This window comes from Myotis brandtii, unplaced genomic scaffold, assembly GCF_000412655.1.
Source record: "Myotis brandtii unplaced genomic scaffold, ASM41265v1 scaffold399, whole genome shotgun sequence".
In the NCBI taxonomy this organism is placed as follows: Eukaryota; Metazoa; Chordata; class Mammalia; order Chiroptera; family Vespertilionidae; genus Myotis; species Myotis brandtii.
Window position 1 is genome coordinate 3028390 of NW_005365325.1, and position 20133 is coordinate 3048522.

The 20133-nt window shown below is 36.6% G+C and overlaps 1 protein-coding gene across 1 annotated transcript in view; it reads left to right on the forward strand.

Moving 5' to 3' along the window:
- The window catches only part of KIF18A (kinesin family member 18A), a 78981-nt gene that overhangs the window by 36981 nt on the left and 21867 nt on the right, over window positions 1-20133 (forward strand). Inside the window, exons 13-14 of the mRNA XM_014545201.1 lie at window positions 3480-3601; window positions 7453-7688. Coding sequence (XP_014400687.1) covers window positions 3480-3601; window positions 7453-7688 — 358 coding nt within the window. The remainder of the gene's footprint in view (window positions 1-3479; window positions 3602-7452; window positions 7689-20133) is intronic.

The following is a 20133-nucleotide window of genomic DNA, read 5'->3' on the forward strand; positions in this document are numbered from 1 at the left end:
AGCTCCCAGTGGAGGCTGGCTGGAAGCAGGTATCTGGGATTTATTTATCTTCTATAATTGAAACTTTGTTGCCATGAGCGGAGGCCACAGCCAGCTCAGGGCAGGCAGGAAGCTTGGCTTCCTCCATCGCCTGGGCAACCAAGCCTCCTACTTGCTCCAGCTCCCTGGCTGCCGGCCGCCATCTTCGTTGGGTTAATTTGTATATAGTCGCTCTGATTGGCTGGTGGGTGTGGCTTAGGGTGTAGCAAAGGTACAACCAATTAGCATCTTTGTCTTTTATTAGTGTAGATGTAAGAAAACAGAGATATAACTTTGTAAAAGGACTTATCCACAGTCATACAACTCTGGACACAGACCTATTACTATGACTTTCAAATTCGTACTCTTTTTTCTGTACCCTCTTGCATTATTTACCTCTTCACTTCTCAAAACTATTTACTTCTCTCTGTCTCCCACTGCTTCTACCCTAAATCAGATTCCTGCTTCCACATTTGGTCTTTTCTGCCTTCATTCATATTGCACTGCAATTCATTCTCTCTACTGCAACTGAAATGAGCTTTGTAAAATGTAACTCTGATCATATCACACTGTTCAGTGCTTTTCTTTCTAATATAATCTCTCTATTATGATTTCTTAGGCCTAGCATGACACCTGAATACCTCAACTTTTATACATCACCTCTCATTATATTTTTCACTTCAGCCATTACTAACCTACTTATAGTTCTTCGAATAGGCAATGCTCTTTTAATCATTAGTGTATATGAAGACAAAAAAAGATTCAAGTTGTAAACTTGGTTTTTCAAAGATGACAGGCTAGCCAAGGTCCATTATTGACTAATATAATTATATAATCAAGGCTTGCCTTTTTAAAAGAAGAGTATTTAAAACAATAAAGGATTAAGATTAACAGGGGAAGCATTTAAGAAGGGATTTTTTTGTTGTTAACGAGAAAAGATGGAGTATTTAGCAAATATGTTTGCACTGTCAGGATCATTGAATTTTCTAACTGGAAAACACTAAAAATATCATGTAGTCAAGCTCTTAATCTTAGTCAGATAAATTCATCTCCATAAAGACCTTAATTTTAGCTTAAGGTTGCATTTGTGCTATGGCTGAGCCCATCTCTAAAATCACCAGTACTCTAACCATATCATAACTGACTCCTAAAGAGAGTTTTCTCTAAAATATTGGTTGTCTTTCTTCAAATATAATTATGAGTCATGTAAATAAGCCCCAACTTTAATATATCTAGGACACACTAAATGACATTGTTTTTCTGCCATGGTGCCTACTACAGGCATATAAAGTATTTGTTTTAAAGGAAAAGAAAAACAACTTTAAGCTTTTAGAGAATTAATGGTCACTTGCAGATTGGGAGGAATATTGAAAAGCTGAAATGGATTATGGGAGTTGTCCCCAGGAGGATGTCTCCAAGCACAGCTCCTTTACTTTATGGGATTGTTGTCTCAGCCCCTTAATTCTTTTCACTCTGTTGACTAAAATTTTCCCAATTAAAGATTTTTAAAATGCTATTGTATTTTTACCAGTATTTCAATGTAACCACTTAGCTGACATTTTTCATAATGGAGATTTAGTAAGCCTGAGGAAAGATAACTAGTTTTAGGGGGTAGGTTAGATAACACCTGGGCCTACACACGTGAAGCTTAGGAAAATGGGAACCTACAGAAGAATTTTTCACATTTTTGCTGTAGGATGATGCTTATACCAAGATCCGGTTAAAGCAAGAAATTGTTATGACATGCAACTGTGAACTGGGGCAGTAACACTGAACTAGGTTAACACAGCCCCCTGTTCTGGCGTTCAACCTTAAAGTCTAGTATAGACAGAAACTATATGAGCAGTCACTGATCAATGCTATAACAAAGACTATTGGGGATGGAGGGTATCCATCTTTCAATACAATGCTCAAGGAAAGCCTCCATAAAAAAGTGACATTTAAGCAAAAACTGGTCGTAGTCATGTATTTTCAGTCTAATGAACAAGTTGTATAAACTAAAAAACTGTGACCATAATAAAATTGGTTGTGAGTTTCTGACTTGTTTCTGAGGAAACTTGCAATTTATCTTATAAGTTATAGATACCTATACCAGAATGCTTATTTTTCAAACTGTTTCCAAGGATAAAAAAATTAAATCTGTTAGCCCTGGCTGGTGTGGATTAGTTGGTTGGAGAATCATCCCTTACACCAAGGGGTGGTGGGTTCCATTACCGGTCAGGGCATATATGCAGGTTTTGGATTTCATCCTCAGCCCGGGAGGCAGTCAATAGATGTCTCTCTGTCTCACATCGATGTGTCTCTCCTTCTTCCTCCCTTCCTTCCTTCCTCCCTCCCTCCCTCCCTTCCTTCCTTCCTTCCTTCCTTCCTTCCTTCCTTCCTTCCTTCCTTCCTTCCTTCCTTCCTTCCTTCCTTCCTTCCTTCCTTCCTTCCTTCCTTCCTTCCTTCCTTCCTTCCTTCCTTCCTTCCTTCCTTCCTTCCTTCCTTCCTTCCTTCCTTCCTTCCTTCCTTCCTTCCTTCCTTCCTTCCTTCCTTCCTTCCTTCCTTCCTTCCTTCCTTCCTTCCTTCCTTCCTTCCTTCCTTCCTTCCTTCCTTCCTTCCTTCCTTCCTTCCTTCCTTCCTTCCTTCCTTCCTTCCTTCCTTCCTTCCTTCCTTCCTTCCTTCCTTCCTTCCTTCCTTCCTTCCTTCCTTCCTTCCTTCCTTCCTTCCTTCCTTCCTTCCTTCCTTCCTTCCTTCCTTCCTTCCTTCCTTCCTTCCTTCCTTCCTTCCTTCCTTCCTTCCTTCCTTCCTTCCTTCCTTCCTTCCTTCCTTCCTTCCTTCCTTCCTTCCTTCCTTCCTTCCTTCCTTCCTTCCTTCCTTCCTTCCTTCCTTCCTTCCTTCCTTCCTTCCTTCCTTCCTTCCTTCCTTCCTTCCTTCCTTCCTTCCTTCCTTCCTTCCTTCCTTCCTTCCTTCCTTCCTTCCTTCCTTCCTTCCTTCCTTCCTTCCTTCCTTCCTTCCTTCCTTCCTTCCTTCCTTCCTTCCTTCCTTCCTTCCTTCCTTCCTTCCTTCCTTCCTTCCTTCCTTCCTTCCTTCCTTCCTTCCTTCCTTCCTTCCTTCCTTCCTTCCTTCCTTCCTTCCTTCCTTCCTTCCTTCCTTCCTTCCTTCCTTCCTTCCTTCCTTCCTTCCTTCCTTCCTTCCTTCCTTCCTTCCTTCCTTCCTTCCTTCCTTCCTTCCTTCCTTCCTTCCTTCCTTCCTTCCTTCCTTCCTTCCTTCCTTTTCTCTCTCTCTCTCTCTCTCTCTCCTTCCTCTTCTTCCTCCTTCCTCCCTCCTACCATTCCTTCCTACCTCTTTCTCTGAAATTAATTTTTAAAAAGCATTTAAAAAATTAACACATCAACATCAATATAAAAATTTTATTAAAATTGATTCAACTTTTACATTGTTAAAGAAATCTGATGTATACTTTACATTGTTTTCCCTAGGAACTCAATAAAGATCTTTATTGTCATCATTTGCACCTCCAGAACAACGATTTGAAAGCACAAATTAAACATGTGATGGATCTCGCTTGTCTTCAGGAACAGCAACATAGGCAGACTGAGGCGTGAGTATATGTATTGACCTATTCTATAGACCTAAGGAACCTGAAACATAGAAGTTCACTTTTCCAAGCTAGAAAACTGAGTTTTATCTGGTACAGGATACATTATTTTTAAGTGTCTGTCAGCATCAGAAAGCATACACAGTTAGGAAGCACTGAGAAAGTATAAAAGATGTGATTCTTCTCCAACTAATTTTTGATAGTTTTGAAAGCATTTTTAATTAATTATTTTATGTAACATATGCCATGTGCTATTGAAAAGGATACCTATATTGTGAAAAGGAATCTGTCTCTACCTGTCTACTAGCTATCCATTTCCCATTTAGAGGCACTCACTATTAATGCTAAGTAAATATTTAAGTAGGCAGTTTTTAAGCATTTTTAACTCTAGAATAATATTGTGCTATCATTAAAATGAAGTTACTAAAAGTGTATATATTTTACATCAAGTATCCAGTTATGTGATGGTACAGTATATCTGACATGCTCTCTCTACTAGCTCACTAGTAACATCATTTGAGTCTATAATAACATTATAGTAAAAAAGTATAACAATCTTTATTTTTTTTACTTTGGATATGTTGGTTAGGTGTCACTTTCATGCTCTAGAAAAATGAGAAATTTACTTCTCTTAGGGCTTCCTGCTGGAGTTCTAGTTGTTTTCTCAAATAACTGGAAATTAACTTTTTATACTTATGATTTAAGAGAAATCATAGTAAGATAGTTATTTTTAAAAAGAAGAAAAGAGAAAGGAAAAACTTTATGGAGATGTTCTTCTGTGAATACAAGCTCAACCTAATCTCCCCATGCTGTGTATATCTGACTTTAAGCAAACATTAAACACTTATTAACCAACACTTAATCTACCTCCAAGAGCTAATTATAAAACAAGCATTAATTAATTTATTTATTACTATGTTTTAATCCTCACTAGACGATATGTTTTTGTTTTTGTTGCAGTGGTTCTCAACCTTCTGGCCCTTTAAATACAGTTCCTCCTGTTGTGACCCAACCATAAAATTATTTTCGTTGCTGCTTCATAACTGTAATGTTGCTACTGTTATGAATCGTAATGTAAATATCTGATATGCAGGATGGTCTTAGGCAACCCCTGTGAAAGGGTCGCAACCCACAGGTTGAGAACCACTGTTTTAGAGGAAGGAGAGAGAGTGAAAAACAGAAACATCAATGGGTTGCTTCCCACATGTGCCCCAACCAGGTTTCACCCCATAACCTAGGTATGTGCCCTGACCCAGAATCAAACCTGCAACTTTTTGATATATTAAGCCACCCAGCCAGGGCAACACATTAATTTATTTTAACCATACTGTATTTGCTATATAAGACAAAGAGATTAGTACACTTAACATAAACTTTTGCCTCAAAATGTACAAAAAGATTTCTAATTCTTACATGTTTAAAAGTTAAGTGACCAAAGCATTATAAACAGGCAGAATGTTATAGTAGAAAAAGTTAGAGTTTTTGAATTGGTCTTGAATTCTAGCTTACATTAGCAATATAACCTTGCCTAGATTATTTTTTTAATTTATCTTTATTGTTGAAAGTATTACAGATATTCCCTTTTTCCCCTATTGACTCTTCCCCATAAGCCTTAGTTTTCTAAGTGTAATAACTCAGACAGGAAGAGACAAACACCATATGGTCTCATATGTAGAATCTTAGAAAAACAAAACAAAATTCAAGCTCACTGATAAAGAGTACAGATTGATGGTTGCCAGAGGCTGAAGGTAGGGGCATGGGCTGAGGATGTGAAGTGAGTCAAAAAGTACAAACTTCTAGGTATGAAATAATGTAATATACAGCGTGACGACTTTAGTTAATATTACTGTATTGCATATTTGAAAGTTACTGAAAGAGATCTTAAAAGTTCTCATCCCAAGGAAAAAATAAATTCGGTAACTACTTGAGGTGATGAATGTTAACTAGACTTATTGTGGTGATCATTTCACAATATATACATATACAGATAGTCCTCGGGTTACGTCGGACTCAACGTACATCATTTTGTGGTTACGCCGCCATCTCCCATTTATTTATAAAAAAAAAGTTTCCATCATTTCGACGTATGTATATGTGCTTTATGTTTTTTATTATTACCACAAGTAAAGGTCAGGAATTGTTATCTTTCTTTAAAATTTTTTTTACTGTTTCACTTCATTACTGCTGTGTATGTGAGTGATGTAGGTCCTTATGTAGGTGTGTTCCGACTTACAGCGAAAATCGCATTACGTCACGCTGTAGAAATAGATCTCCGACGTAACCCGAGGACCTACTGCATCAAATAAAAATAATAATAAATGAATGTGTACATAGATATCTATATTATAAAAGACCTGTGGCCCTAAGGCCATAATGACCAAAGACCGGCGCAGGTCGGCGGGGCTTCGAGCACGGAGAGGCTCAGTGCGGGTGGGCGGGGCCACGCGATTTTGCGTGCTGGGCTTATGTATCATATATGTATCATAGGTTGTGGTTCCTTATGACCATCTCTGGGCACCCTGTACTTAGTATGTTCCAAAAACAGACTTCCCAGAAGGAAAGCAATTGTTCAGCAGGAGCCACATTGTTTGTACAAACTGTTTAAGCACAGTGAGACACTCTTATCAATTCTGAAAATGATGAGAACCCTGTCAAAATCCAATGTTCAAGGTGCCAGCTACAGGCCAACCTTGCTAGCAAGCCTTTCTAAGAATAACAGGTAACTTATCTGCACTGTGCCTAATTGGTATAGGTATTCAATAAATGTTTTTATTGACTTTCCCATAGTTACCAATTGACTTAAATGAAGTACTCCCCATCCTCACCAAAATGAAAAGTATCACAGACTATTTATTTGTACTACTATCTAAATATTTAAGGCTCCTAAGTAATAAAGCAATTACTTCCTTGTGTTAAAATTAATGCCTATTCTTTTCCCACTGACCTATTTATACTTCCAACAGTTTTATTCTCCTGGATGTTATACGTCAATACCAGGACTGAATCATTTCAAGATTACTCATGTTTTTTGATGACATCTTCCTTGATTTAAAAGTTAGGAACCATTGATTGAGTGTATAAATTTATAACTATTTAGCTGTGGCATTTATTCAGTCAGCACTTACGTGGACGTCTAATACATAAAAAGATGCATTCAGTGCTGCTCTGATTAACAACAATAGGGAAGACTTTGAATCAGAGCCAGGAATCTGTTGTGTCCCATCAATTTCCCCGTACCCACCATTCTTGTCCACAACTTATTTCCTTGAATCCCCTTGGAATAGCTTTGGAAGTCATTGCCTTAACTCATGAAGAGCTAACTGAAAGGAAAATTGAGTTCTGTTTTTTTGTTTTCCTTTTTAAATGTTATATACCTAAAATGAGTCTCATCATTTGACAGAATATATTAATTTTTCATTTTAATCCCATGATGTTTAATAACTTACAATATCTTTGGTTTGTGAATCACATAGTGCTTTGCAAAAAGCATTTATATATATTTAATTCATTTGGTTCTCAAAACTATTTCCTCAAACTATTATAAGTAATGGCTGTCCAATTGATCCCCAAGTAATAAAGGAAAACCCACAGTTGTGCCTTATCCAAGATCATATGGAAGCAAATGAAGACTAAGAGTACAGCCCGGTGCTTGTAATTCAGATCCAAGATTCCTTCTACTCTGTACTTAAAGTATTAAGAATATGTTGAGGTAATTGGCTGAAATATTCTAAAAAGAACATATATACAGGGAATCATTTAAATGACCTGCTAATACTTTGGATGTTAAATAGAACTATAAAGTGTATTTAAAATTTAGTATTTATCTCTCCTTCTTTGTCACCTTTCGTATATAGAGTATTGAATGCTTTACTTCCAACCCTGAGAAAACAGTACTGTTCATTAAAAGAAGCTGGCCTGTCAAATGCTGCCTTTGAGTCTGACTTCAAAGAGATTGAACATTTGGTGGAGAGGAAAAAAGTGGTTGTTTGGGCTGACCAAACTACTGAACCTGACAAGCAGAGCGATCTACCAGGGGTTTCTATGTTTATGACCTTTCCACAACTTGCACCAGTTCAGACTACTTCTTGTTGTAAGTATGGCTTTTATTTTATTGAATAAATAATAACATTTGTAAAATGTAGCAGCCTCCTTAATATATCAATCTACAGAACAGTTAATTTTTTAATAGTTTTGGCTATTTTGTGAGAATTAATGGGAAGATGAGCTTCAGAATGGTTTCAATGAACCAGTATCTCTCATAGATCCAAGAGCAAGTATGCTTGATATCCTAACTATCTCCAACAATAAAACCTTTAAGTTATTTTACCCATTTTTGATGTACTAATTTTACTTCTTTCTTTAAAATTTAATATCTATTAAGGACTAAAGATTATGATTATATCACATTCTTTTTTTTTAAATATATTTTATTGATTTTTTTACAGAGAGGAAGGGAGAGGGATAGAGAGTTAGAAACATCGGTGAGAGAGAAACATCAGTCAGCTGCCTCCTGCACACTCCCTACTGGGAATGTGCCCACAACCAAGGTACATGCCCTTGGCCGGAATCGAACCTGGGACCCCACAGTCCACAGGCCGACGCTCTATCCACTGAGCCAAACCAGTTAGGGCAAGAATATCACATTCTTTAATGCATAATAAGCTGTTCTTAAGATCTAATAGTGTAAAATTTACTCTTTTTCTGTTGGAAGATCACTTACAATCTACTTCATGAGTATGCATGGAACATTTTTAAACAGTTTTCACTTCAAAAGTTTTGATACATAATATTTTTCATTATTATTTAGTTAAAAATATTTTTGGATTTCTGTTATAATTTCTTCTTTGATCCATGTGGCAAATTCTAGCCTATTTTGGAGTTATTGATTTCTAACCTCATAGAATTATATTTACAGAAAATATTTTGTATGATTTTAATCTGTTGAAGTTGATGGATACTTGTTCTATGCCCAGTTAGCTTATGTAAGTATTCCAAGTATGCTTTTAAGAAATATATATTCTGTAGGCGTTAGTTGCAATTGTTTATAAAATCCGGTCAAATTTTTTGTGTTCTTCAAATCTTATTCTTAATGACTTATGTTTTAATTTATGTTCTATCAAATACTGAGGGAACCTATTAAAATTTCCTCTATTTTTGTGGATTTTTCTATTTCGTATCAGTTTTCTATTGCTACCCTAACAAATTGGCATGAACATCCACACTAATAAAAGGGTAATATGCTAATTAGACTGACATCTGCCGGACAAAGCCACGATGGCGGGGGCCGAGGCAAAGGCGGTTAGGGTCAATGAGGCAGGCAGGGGAGAGCAGGTAGGGGCAATGAGGCAAACAGGTAGAGTGGTTAGGGGCAATGAGGCAGGCAGGCAGAGTGGTTAGGGTGATCAGGCAGGTAGGCAGGCGAGCGGTTAGGAGCCAGCAGTCCCAGATTGCAAGAGGGATGTCGACTGCTGGTTTAGGCCCTATCCACTGCAATCCCAGATTGTTAAAGGGTACAGGCCGGGCTGATGCCTCCACCCCCCACACCCCCCCACCCCCATGCATGAATTTCATGCACCAGGCCTCTAGTATCAACTATATTACCTCAGAGTTCTGTAGGCCAGAAGTCCAACAGGTTCAATAGGTTAAAATGCCTAGAGTTTCACACAGCCAAAATCAAGTTGTGAGCCCGCTGAGTCCCTTATTTGGAGGATCTAGGGGGGAATGTACTGCTAGGCTTATTCAGGTAGTTGGAATTCAGTTTTATGTGACTGTAGGGCTGAGATCCATGTTTTATATTTGGCTGTTGACCAGGGATCATTCTAAGTTCCAAGGGGTCACTCATTTTCCCTGGCACGTGGCCCTCTATATCACTTCATCCCCTAGCCTAGAACAACAGGTCAAATCATTTTTTCCTGCTTTGAATCTTTCTGACCTTCCCTTTTGACTCATGTAAGCAGTAGCTTACAGTCAGAGAAAGTCCTCTGCTTTAAACACTCATATTATTAGATTGAGCCCACTGGATAATCTAGGACAGTGATTTTCTGATCTCTGGTAATCCCCCTGTTTTGTTTTTTTAAAATAAATGCAATTCTTTTTTTAAAATATATTTTTTATTGATTTCAGAAAGGAAGGGAGGAGAGAGAGAAACATTGATAAGAGAGAATCATTGATCGGCACGCCCTCTACAGGAGATCGAGCCCACAACCCAGGCACAAGCCCTTGCCCAGAATCGAACCCGGGACCCTTCAGTCCATAGACCTACACACTCTTTTTTTATTTTTATTTTTTTAATATATTTTATTGATTTTTTACAGAGAGGAAGGGAGAGGGATAGAGAGTTAGAAACATCAATGAGAGAGAAACATCGATCAGCGGCCTCCTGCACACCCCCCAATGGGGATGTGCCCGCAACCAAGGTACATGCCCTTGACCAGAATCGAACCTGGGACCCTTGAGTCCGCAGGCTGACGCTCTATCCACTGAGCCAAACCGGTTAGGGCATAGACCTACACACTCTTATATACTGAGCCAAACCGGCTAGGGCGGGTATTCTCCCTATTTAAAACATCTGGAAAAGGTGATGATCCAACTTCAGAAAGTGAAGTCATGTTTCTAAGGTTAAGAATCCCTTTTATTGCCCCTAAAATACTGCTGTGCACAGAGTGGATGCTTGCGTTGTGGGTTAAAAAATGTAAATGGTAAATTTTTGTGTTTATTTTTAATACTTAAATATAAAATTATTTTCTAAAACACTTGAAAAATTAAGGGATTTGTTTTATACTAAAAGAAGAATTTAAAATTCCATAATGTTATTTACATCTGCAAAATCCCTTTTGCCATGCAATGTAACATATGCACAAGTTTCAGGGGCTAGGCCTTGGACATCTTTAGGGGGAGTGGGTGTTCTGCCTATCGCTTGTTATCCTGTTTTATTCTGTCAATTTTTGCTTTCTTTTATTGAAATTATATTCTTACATCTATATATTTCAGAGTTCTACATCTTTTTATTATAAGATACCCTTATTCTAGTAATATTTAACTTAAGTTTATTTTAATATTAACATAGCTAGCTGTGCTATTTGTCTTTTGTCTAGTGTTTTCATGTTTATCTTTTTTCCAATTCTTTCACAATAAACCTTTATATTTATTTCAAACATGTCTCCTAGAAACAGCACTTAATTGGGTTTTGCTTTTTTGTTTTGTTTATCAGTTTTTATATTTTAGTTAATGTGCTTGATGAATTTGTTGATAGTTGGCTTTAAATCTACCATCTTGTGATTTGCTTTCTAAATGTCCTGCTTATTCTAAATTTCTATTTGTTAGAACTTTCCTTTGAAATGATAGAGTAATATTTAATGTACCATTTTTTTCAGCTCTGGAAAGCTCTACACTCTTCTTATATTCTTTTAGTAATTATCCTTTTGTACATGTAGTCTTGCTTTATGAAAGTCTGTTTATCAAAGTAACTATTTGTTATTTCCACCCTCTTCTCAGCCAGTACTAGAAGCTTGAAATTCTTTAACACCTTTAACCCCTCTTTTGACATGTATACCATTGTTAAAATGTACTTTATTTTTTTTTATATATTAAACCCATAGCATATTATTTTTATTGTCTGTACCATGTTCATATTTACTACTAGAGGCCCAATGCGCAAAATTGTGCAAGGGGCTTAGCCCTTGCATCTGAGGTGGCTTGCCTCAGCCCTCACAGCTGCAGCGGCTTGCCTCAGCCCTTGCAGCCCTGGCTTCATCTGGAAAGATGTCCTGAAGGTCGTTCGGCTGTCCAGTCTAATTAGCACATTACACTTTTATTATTATAGATTTTTGTTCTATATCTTTTCAGCATCATCTTTGTCTTTATCCAAGACAATTTTTCTTTCATCTAAACCTTTTGCATTTCCTTTACACTGGGTATGCTAATGATGAATTTTCTTAAGTTTTATGCATCTGAAGATGTATTTATATTACTTTTCTTTCTTGAAGACTTTTGCTGGGTATAGAATTTCAATTTAGAGTTCTTTTAGCACTTAAAAAAATTATGCTTTGCCTTTTGTTGTTATTGAAGTCAATTTTCATTCTGTTTCTCCCTTGAATGCAGTCTGACTTCCAGCTTTCTAAAATATTTTTCTTTGTCTTTGGATTTTAGTACTTTTGCTATATTTCTAAAGTTCTAAACCATTATATCTTCAAATATTTCTGCTACTTTTGCTCTCTCCTCTATTTCTGGGACTCCAGTTTTATTGCATAGTAACTTCTCATAGTCTATGACTTCTCTGGCTTTTCAGTTTTTTCTTTCACCAGAATTTTTTTTTACACATTTTATAGTTGGTTCTTAACGCCATTAGGTTCTTAATTTCAGTTAAACTCTCTCTAAAAAGTTAGAAGTCTGAACCTCTGGGCCTGTTTCTGTTATCTCTTGCTGGTTTTTGTGGCTTTATTTTCATAAATGCATGCTAATTTTTGTTTATCAGACATGTATTTGCAGAATTGTCTATAGAAGTACTTTGAGTTTTCTGATAACAATGTCTTCCTTCAGGTAGGATTACATTTCCTTTTTGCAGGCTCCTGATGGCATTAGCAATCCAAAATCACTTCAATTTTATAGATTGAGATCATTTGGAACTGAACTGCTGCTTCTGTGAGGGCCTGCTTACCCCTGCTTTATTCTCTACTAGAGGCCCAGTGCATAAAATTCATGCACTCGGCGGGGGCAGGGGGAGGAGAGATCCCCTCAGGCCGGCCTGCACGCTCTCACAGTCCAGGAGCCATCAGGGGATGTCTGACTGTCAGCTTAGGCCCGTTCCCCCGCGGGGAGCAGGCCTAAGCCGGCAGTCGGACATCCTTAGTGCTGCCATGGAGGTGGGAGGGCTCCCTCCATCGCCACTGCACTCACCAGCCGTGAGCCTGGCTCAGAGCTTCTGGCTGAGTGGTGCTCCCCCTGTGAGAGCACACTGACCACCAGGGGGCAGCTCCTACGTTGAGCGTCTGCACCCTGGTGGTCAGTCTGCATCAGAATGAATGGTCATTCTGTTGTTTGGTCGATTTGCATATTAGCCTTTTATTATATAGGATAGTTTAGCTGTTCAGGGTATCTACAAGGAGGGTTTACAAACAACTCTTTGCGGGCCCTAAATTCTAGTTCCAGTCCCCAGACCTACAAAGCTCTTAGCAATGTTACTAAGCATTTCTGCCACCTCTTCTAGCATCAGCATACAACCTCAGGGGGAAAATAGCCTCCAACTACCTCCTGATGCTTGCCTATAATTCATAACAATTCTGTTAGCTCTCCTGTCCCTTAAGCATATGATATATATATTTTATATTTTGTCCAAATATTTTAGTTGCCTTCCATAGAGAGGTTGATCTGTTTGCCTATGTCTCCATTATTAAGTTCCTTATATTATATTTTTATAATAAGATGATAGAGAGGTTGGATATATGTAATTTTTCTTTTGTAAAGCATTGGAACTTACCTAATTGAGATCGTTGGAAAGAAAATAAGGTTTTTTCATGTTCTTTCATACCTTTTGGGCCTTGATTTTTTTCTATGTAATGTATTCAAGATGTTGAAGAGGAAATATGGTTTTAACACCAAGATTGAGAAATACTGACCACCTGCTATATGATAGTCATTATTCCTCATTTAAAAATCCATATTTCATTTACAATATAATTGTGTAGACTATACTTGTCAACAGTACAACAAAACATTTATTTGGCTCTTAATTTATTTTAATAGTATTTTCAAAGGGAAAGACAAGTAGAATGTACTTTATATAAAGATGTGTTTTCTTTTGAAAAAATGTACCAGAAGGTGGGTTTTATTTTTCTTAGTTTCATATTTCATTCACATGATTTTATAGATTAACTATTTGCTTAGTATGTCTTGCCTATTCCATGAATTATTTGTGTTGTCTACATTGTAAGTAGAGTTAAAGGTGAATAACAGGGAAGGGGTGTAAAGTGAGGCCTCTTATAGATATTTACTTTTCCGAGTCTTAGAATATTGTGAAGGACCTCATCTTAAAAAGGTAAAATAGTGCAATGTACATTTGCATTTCTGTAGACATGAGGCAATACCCAGATAGCATATATTGCTAAAATTATCCTATAAATGATCATCTTAACAAATTTTAGAAGTTAAATTGAAGTGATTTAACTTAAGCAAAACATGAGTCAGATGTGTCTCATTCATCTTAAGCTTACACATGTATCAGTGACTTTTTTACATACTCTTATAAAAACAGGTAATGTCAAGTGGTTTTGTTGTTAAATTTCAAAAATGCTAAATGCTGTGGGATTCCCACTCCCCTGCTTTAGGGACTATTAGAGAGTATACTAGTTCAACTGAATGCTTTGTTTTTAAAACACACACTGTATTTTTAAAAGTCTGATGAGATTAACCATAATTAGTTTACTCTGTGCTCTGTTAGCATTTAGGTATTTAATAAATTTTTATTTTTATAAATAACTAGAGGCCCAGTGCATGAAATTCATGCCCGGGAGGGGGGGGTCACCTCAGCCCAGCCTGCACCCTCTCCAATCCCGGACCCTTCGGGGGATGTCTGACTGCCGGTTTAGGCCTGATCCCGGCAGTCGGAAATCCCTGTCACAATCCTGGACCGCTGGCTCCTAATCGCTCACCTGCCTGCCTGCCTGGTTGCCCCTAACTGCCCCCCACTGCTGGCCAGGTCACCCCCAACTGCTCCCTCCCTGTCAGCCTGGTCGCTCCTAACTGCCCCCCCCCCTCACTGGCCTGGTCACCCCTTAACCCCTGACTGCCCCCCCTGCCGGCCTGGTTGCCCCCAACTGCCCTCCTCTGACAGTCGGGTCTCCCCTAATTGTCTCCTCCTGCTGCCCTGGTCGCCCCCAACTGCCACCCCCACCGGCCTAGTCACCCACCCCTCATGGCCTCCCCTGCCAGCCTGGTCACCCCACACAGCATGCTGTTCAGTCTTTGGTTGCCCCTCACTGCCCCCCTCTGCTGGCCTGATCCCCCCTTACTGCCCCCCAACCCCGCCAGCCTGGCCGCCCCACACAGCCTGCTGTTCAGTCGTTTGGTCATCCCTCAATACCCTCCTGCCGGCCTGGTTGTAGGCAGCCATTTGTGAGAGCATGAGGGTTAATTTGCATATTACCTCTTTGTTATATAGAATAATACATTAAATTAATATGTATTATCCTGGTGCTCATGTCAGATTATTTCCATGATAAATTCCTATACGTGGAATTTCTGGCTCAAGAAATATGCACATTTTTAAAAAAGTTTATACTACATATTGCCAAGTTATACCCCTTGCCTCCATGTGATTATACCAACTTGAACTCCCATTAGCAGTTCTATAGTAAAATATGCTTTTTTCTTTTTTTTTAAGAAAATAATTTCAAACACACATAGAAGTCAAAAAAATACTATAATGAGCCTATGTACTCATCATCTAACTTTAGGAATTCTCTAATATCTAGTCTTGAAAATACCATCTGTTTTCCTCCACCCCATATACAACAAGCACACTGGAATATTTTGAAAGAAATCTCAGATACTATATAATTTCTTCCATGTATATCTTAGTGTCTCTAAAAGAAAATACAATGCCTTCTTCATACCTGATGTCATCTAATATCTAATCAGTGTTCACATTTCCCTCACTGTCTCATAAATGATTTCTTCTTACAGTTTTTTTCCTATCAATCTTCAAACAAAGCCCAAACTTTGGTTGATGTATCTATTAAATCTTATTAAATCTGGGGGTTTCTCTCCCTCTTTTGTCTTTGCTAATTACTCGTTGATTATTTATCAATTTAATTGTCATACATATTATCTTTCATATATTTTTCCTTTGTTCACTAATATAGTTCAATATATTTAATTTGTTTCAGCTATTTAAGGATCTATTTTCTTTTCTGCGAGGGACCTAGCCATTATTTGAAATTTTTTCTGGCATAATCATCTTTTGTAAAAGTGGTTACTTACTTATAAGAGCCTAAGATAGTGGTATTTATTCATTCATTCAATAGGTGTTTGCTTTGTACATTCATGGAATGGTAAGAAAGGTATGTAACTGGTATAAAGGAGAAGGGAAGTAGACAGTGATGAGATCATAGGGATAATGAGAAGGAAGAAAGAAGATCACTTACAGCCTTGAGGGTCATTGTAAGGACTTGGGCTTCTGAACAAAACAGCTGGTTTGTTTGTGACATGATCTGAAATATTTCCCTTTGGCTGCTGTGTTGAGAATAGATTTGTAAATCTATTCTTATGGCAAGAGCTGAAACAGTTAGGAGACTACTGCAATAACCCAAGTGAAAGATGGTGCTGGTTCAGACCCAGTTGGTAGCAGTAGGAGTGGTGAGAAGTAGTTAGCTTCTAATATATTTTGAAGGTAGAGCCAACAGAATTTCCTGACAAATTGGATTTGGAATGTGAGAGAAAGAAAGGTCAAGGATGACTAAGATTTTTTAACATAGCAACTGAAAGAATCAAGTCATCTTAAAAGAGATGGGGAAGACTTTGGGTGGAACAAATTTATAGGGTGGGGGTGGTAGAAGATTAGGTGTTCATTTTGAGGCATTTTAATTTTGTCTAAGATACATCCAGGTGGAGACATCATGTAAGCAGTTGAATAGAAGAATCTGGAGTTCAGGGGAGAAGTCTAAATTGAAATATAAATTTGAGGGTTGTTAACATTTAGATGATATTTAAAGCCCTAGGGCAGGATGAGATCATCAGGGATATTAACTCTTTCCTATAAGATGCATGTTGCAAATGTATTCTTCAAATTTATCATTTACTCTTCAAGTTTATCACTTACTCTTTGTTTCAGATATCCATTTTAAAAACTTTTATGTAATAAAATTGCTCTTTTTTTTCTCTACCATCAAAATCATTTTCTTCTAATTTATTTTAAAATGACAGGCAAGAATCTAACTTAATTTTTTTCTAAGCCTATCATTCTTGTGTAATATGTTGACAATCCATCTTTATGGCACCTTTGTTTTACATATAGTAAATAGTATATATAATTCTGTTTATTGGATTTCTACCATTGATAATTTATAATTTTTTATATAGCAGTGCTAATTTCCATCTGTTATTCTTTGTTTTTAAAATGTTCTTGGCTATCTCTGACCAAGAAATGAATCTTACAATGATTTTTTTCCAATTCTAAGGAAATAATATATTTTCAAAAATGTATACAGTAGGTCCTCAGGTTAAGTCGGACATCTGTTCCTACAGCGCAACGTAACGCAATTTTCGCTAAGTCAGAACACACCTACATAAGCACCTACATCACTCACATGGAGCACATACACAGCAATAATGAAGTGAAACAGTAAAAAAAATTTGAAAGATAACAATTCCTGACCTTTACTTGTGGTAAATACAGTAAATAATAAAAAACATGAAGCACATATGTACATACGTCGAAATGACAGAACTTTTTTTTTTATGAATAAATGGGAGATGGCGATGTAACCACGAAACGACGTACATCGTGTCCAACGTAACTCGAGGACTGTGTACATTGATTTTGTTTTCACGTTTTTCCATATCAAATCATCTCACTCTAGAATAGTTTGTCTCCATATTCATATCTTCTTGTATGTGCCTCAGCAAAGTTTTAAGTTTTCTTCACATGTTTATTATACATTTGTTGTTAAATATATCCCTCTATATAATGTTTTATAGTTTTGCTATGTGGACTATTTTTACTTTTGTATTTAATAAGCCTATATCCTTAAGTTGAAACTATTTTTTTAAATTTTGTTAATTTTAATACTTTACCTATGGCAGTACTTGATTTTGGGATAGAAATTTGACTTGAGATTTTTGCCTACAAACTACATGTCTGTTGATGTGGAGTAAAACATGAACCTATTTTGGGTCTGGAAAACAGAAAGTGCACTCGCTCACTGAGTGCCGTGCAGGATGGGGTGCTGGCAGCAAGATTTATTTATGGAACTGATAAGATTTCTGACATTAAATGAAAAGTCAAGATTTCCTCATTATCCATCTGGAAACTTACATTTAGTAATATTTCTGTCTCTAACCTTTCCTTTTCCAAAATTTTGCACCCCATGCCAGTGGTTTTATCTTGAAGTACAATAAAGAAAAGATACAGTAGAACTATAGTACAGATATTCTGATTGAATATAGAGCACTGGTGGAAGTTTAGATTTCCCCTAAAATTACTTGAGTAGAAGGAAATTTCATTGAAAAAAATAGGATACCTCTATTCTAATTCTTTACATAATAAATATGAAGCAGCAAAAGATGTTTATATAAAGGAAATACTCCATATATTTTCTAATTTGTTGACAAAGTGCAATCATTATCAATAACAACAGTAGTCATGCTTGTAGTCCTAAATATATTTCATTTGGACCCTCATTTTGTGCACAAGACTATGTTCAGTTATTCGTTTATAACTGCAGATGTTACTGTAAATTAAAAGGTTCTTTGCATTGCCTTTTTATTTTTTATTTTTTTCATCTTAAATAAGCATGAATACTAGGAAAATGCGACTGAGAAGAAAACATGGTATCTTCTATTTTCCACAGAAATGGGTATCAAAAAAGTTATGGTTGACTTATTGCTCAGAGTGCTGGATTAATTTAAAGAACTGTTACACAATTCTTAATACATGGGGAAATGTATTCTTTCTATAATATTTGTAAATAACTGATATTATCTGTATAGACACTAATGCTACAATAACCACAATAGTGTCTTTTGAATGTATTGTAAGATGTATTAGTTTAGTTAATCCAGTAGTAAATTGAGGTTATATATCTTTTAAATAGTTAAAATTTATTCACTTGTGTCACTTGCAACTATGAATTCCATGAGTCACAAGGCTGTTAAAAAGAATCCCGATTTATGATTAGTATAGTAATTGTATCAATCATTTGTAGCCCAGAAGTGTTTATTGAAATGCATATATTAATATTTGATTTTACTTTGCCAACTAATTTTAATTTAGCATAGTTTCCCAAATACCTTCTTACGCACATATTAACATGAGTGCTAGCAAAAGTAAAATCCTTGCCATTATTTTGTACCAAACCTCAATTAGATCTTATCCCATTCATCAATGTCTTCCTGTCAGGAACCCTACTTTGCAGCCTCTGACTCATGTTTGCTAAGTACTGCATTCTGCTTCTTATACTAACATACAGTTCTGTAAATCTTTTTAAGTTTTACAGTCTTAAGCTTTTGATAAATTAGTTCCTCTGGGTAAAATCATTCAGAACACATGATATGGGACATCAAAAAGATGACCCCACAAGGCCTGCCCATTTTTTTAAGAGGGATTTTTAACTCATTAATGATAAATTATCTAGTCTCTTTATTTAAAGGAACCATCTGTGGAGTATTTCAGAAAGCTAAAAAATATAGACCCAATCTACCTAAGAAACCACATGAACTTGCTTGCCAGTTAATACTTGTATTTATAGAATGATGTTTCTTAAATTCAATTTATTTTAATGCACATTGAGACAATTTGATGTAAGAAATGAATAACTATGGTGATGTCTACACTGGTTTCTATTTCTCTTTTCTGTCCTTTAAAAATCTACCCTTCACACTAAAATGATCTCCCTAATAGAGTGCAGACCCTTTACTTAGGAGGGCCTTCAAAGGCTTTCCCAGTCCATTGTCAGGATGCAGACTCACTTCCATATGGCACTTGGTGTCCCCACCTTCTCTTAGACATGCTTCCTATATCTTGCCTCTAGTTTCCAGGCTTTTCCCTCAATCTTGAGTGCTGTTTCTTCTAGCTCCATCCACATAGTAGTCTATTTAAAAGCCCCAAATCTCGTTCATAGTCCAAGTCAGATACTATCTCCTTTATGAAACCTTCTTTTTAATGAGTCCTCTCCCCTTTGCCCACACATACTCTTTTGCATTTCCACTGTAATTTTTTATTCCACTGTCATAGCATACCTCCCCTCCCCAACAAAATTGTAACTTCATTGACTGTTGGAAACATTTTTTTCAATAATTTGTTAAATTTATTGCTCCTATCACTAATGTTTTAACTTTTATCTTAACAATAAATTTCATTTATTGTAACTTGAAAAAAGTCACGCCAAAAGAAATGCCTTTCATTTTTATTGTTTTATTTTAATAGCTTATTGAACATTTTTGTGCCTAAGCATGCATATGTAGTTTGGTTTTTTAAAAATTGAGATGCCACATACACAGCTTTTTTTACTGAACCACTTGATTTTTGTATCAAATATGAATTTAAGTCATTTTAAATGTATATTATATTTAACCCCCTAATGAACATTTAGGGTTTTTTTCACGTTATTATCGTTATAAGCAACACTCCAGTAAAGTGTGTATGTGTGTATTTTACAACTTGTCTAAGTATTTCCTTAGGCTAAACTTCTAAAATGTAGAATAGCTAGATCAAAGGGTATGTACATTTTTAAAGCATTTGGTATGCATTGTCAAACTAGTCTTTAGAAGTGCTGTAATTGTACAGTCTACCACCGTAAATGGATAATTATGGTGAACATTTT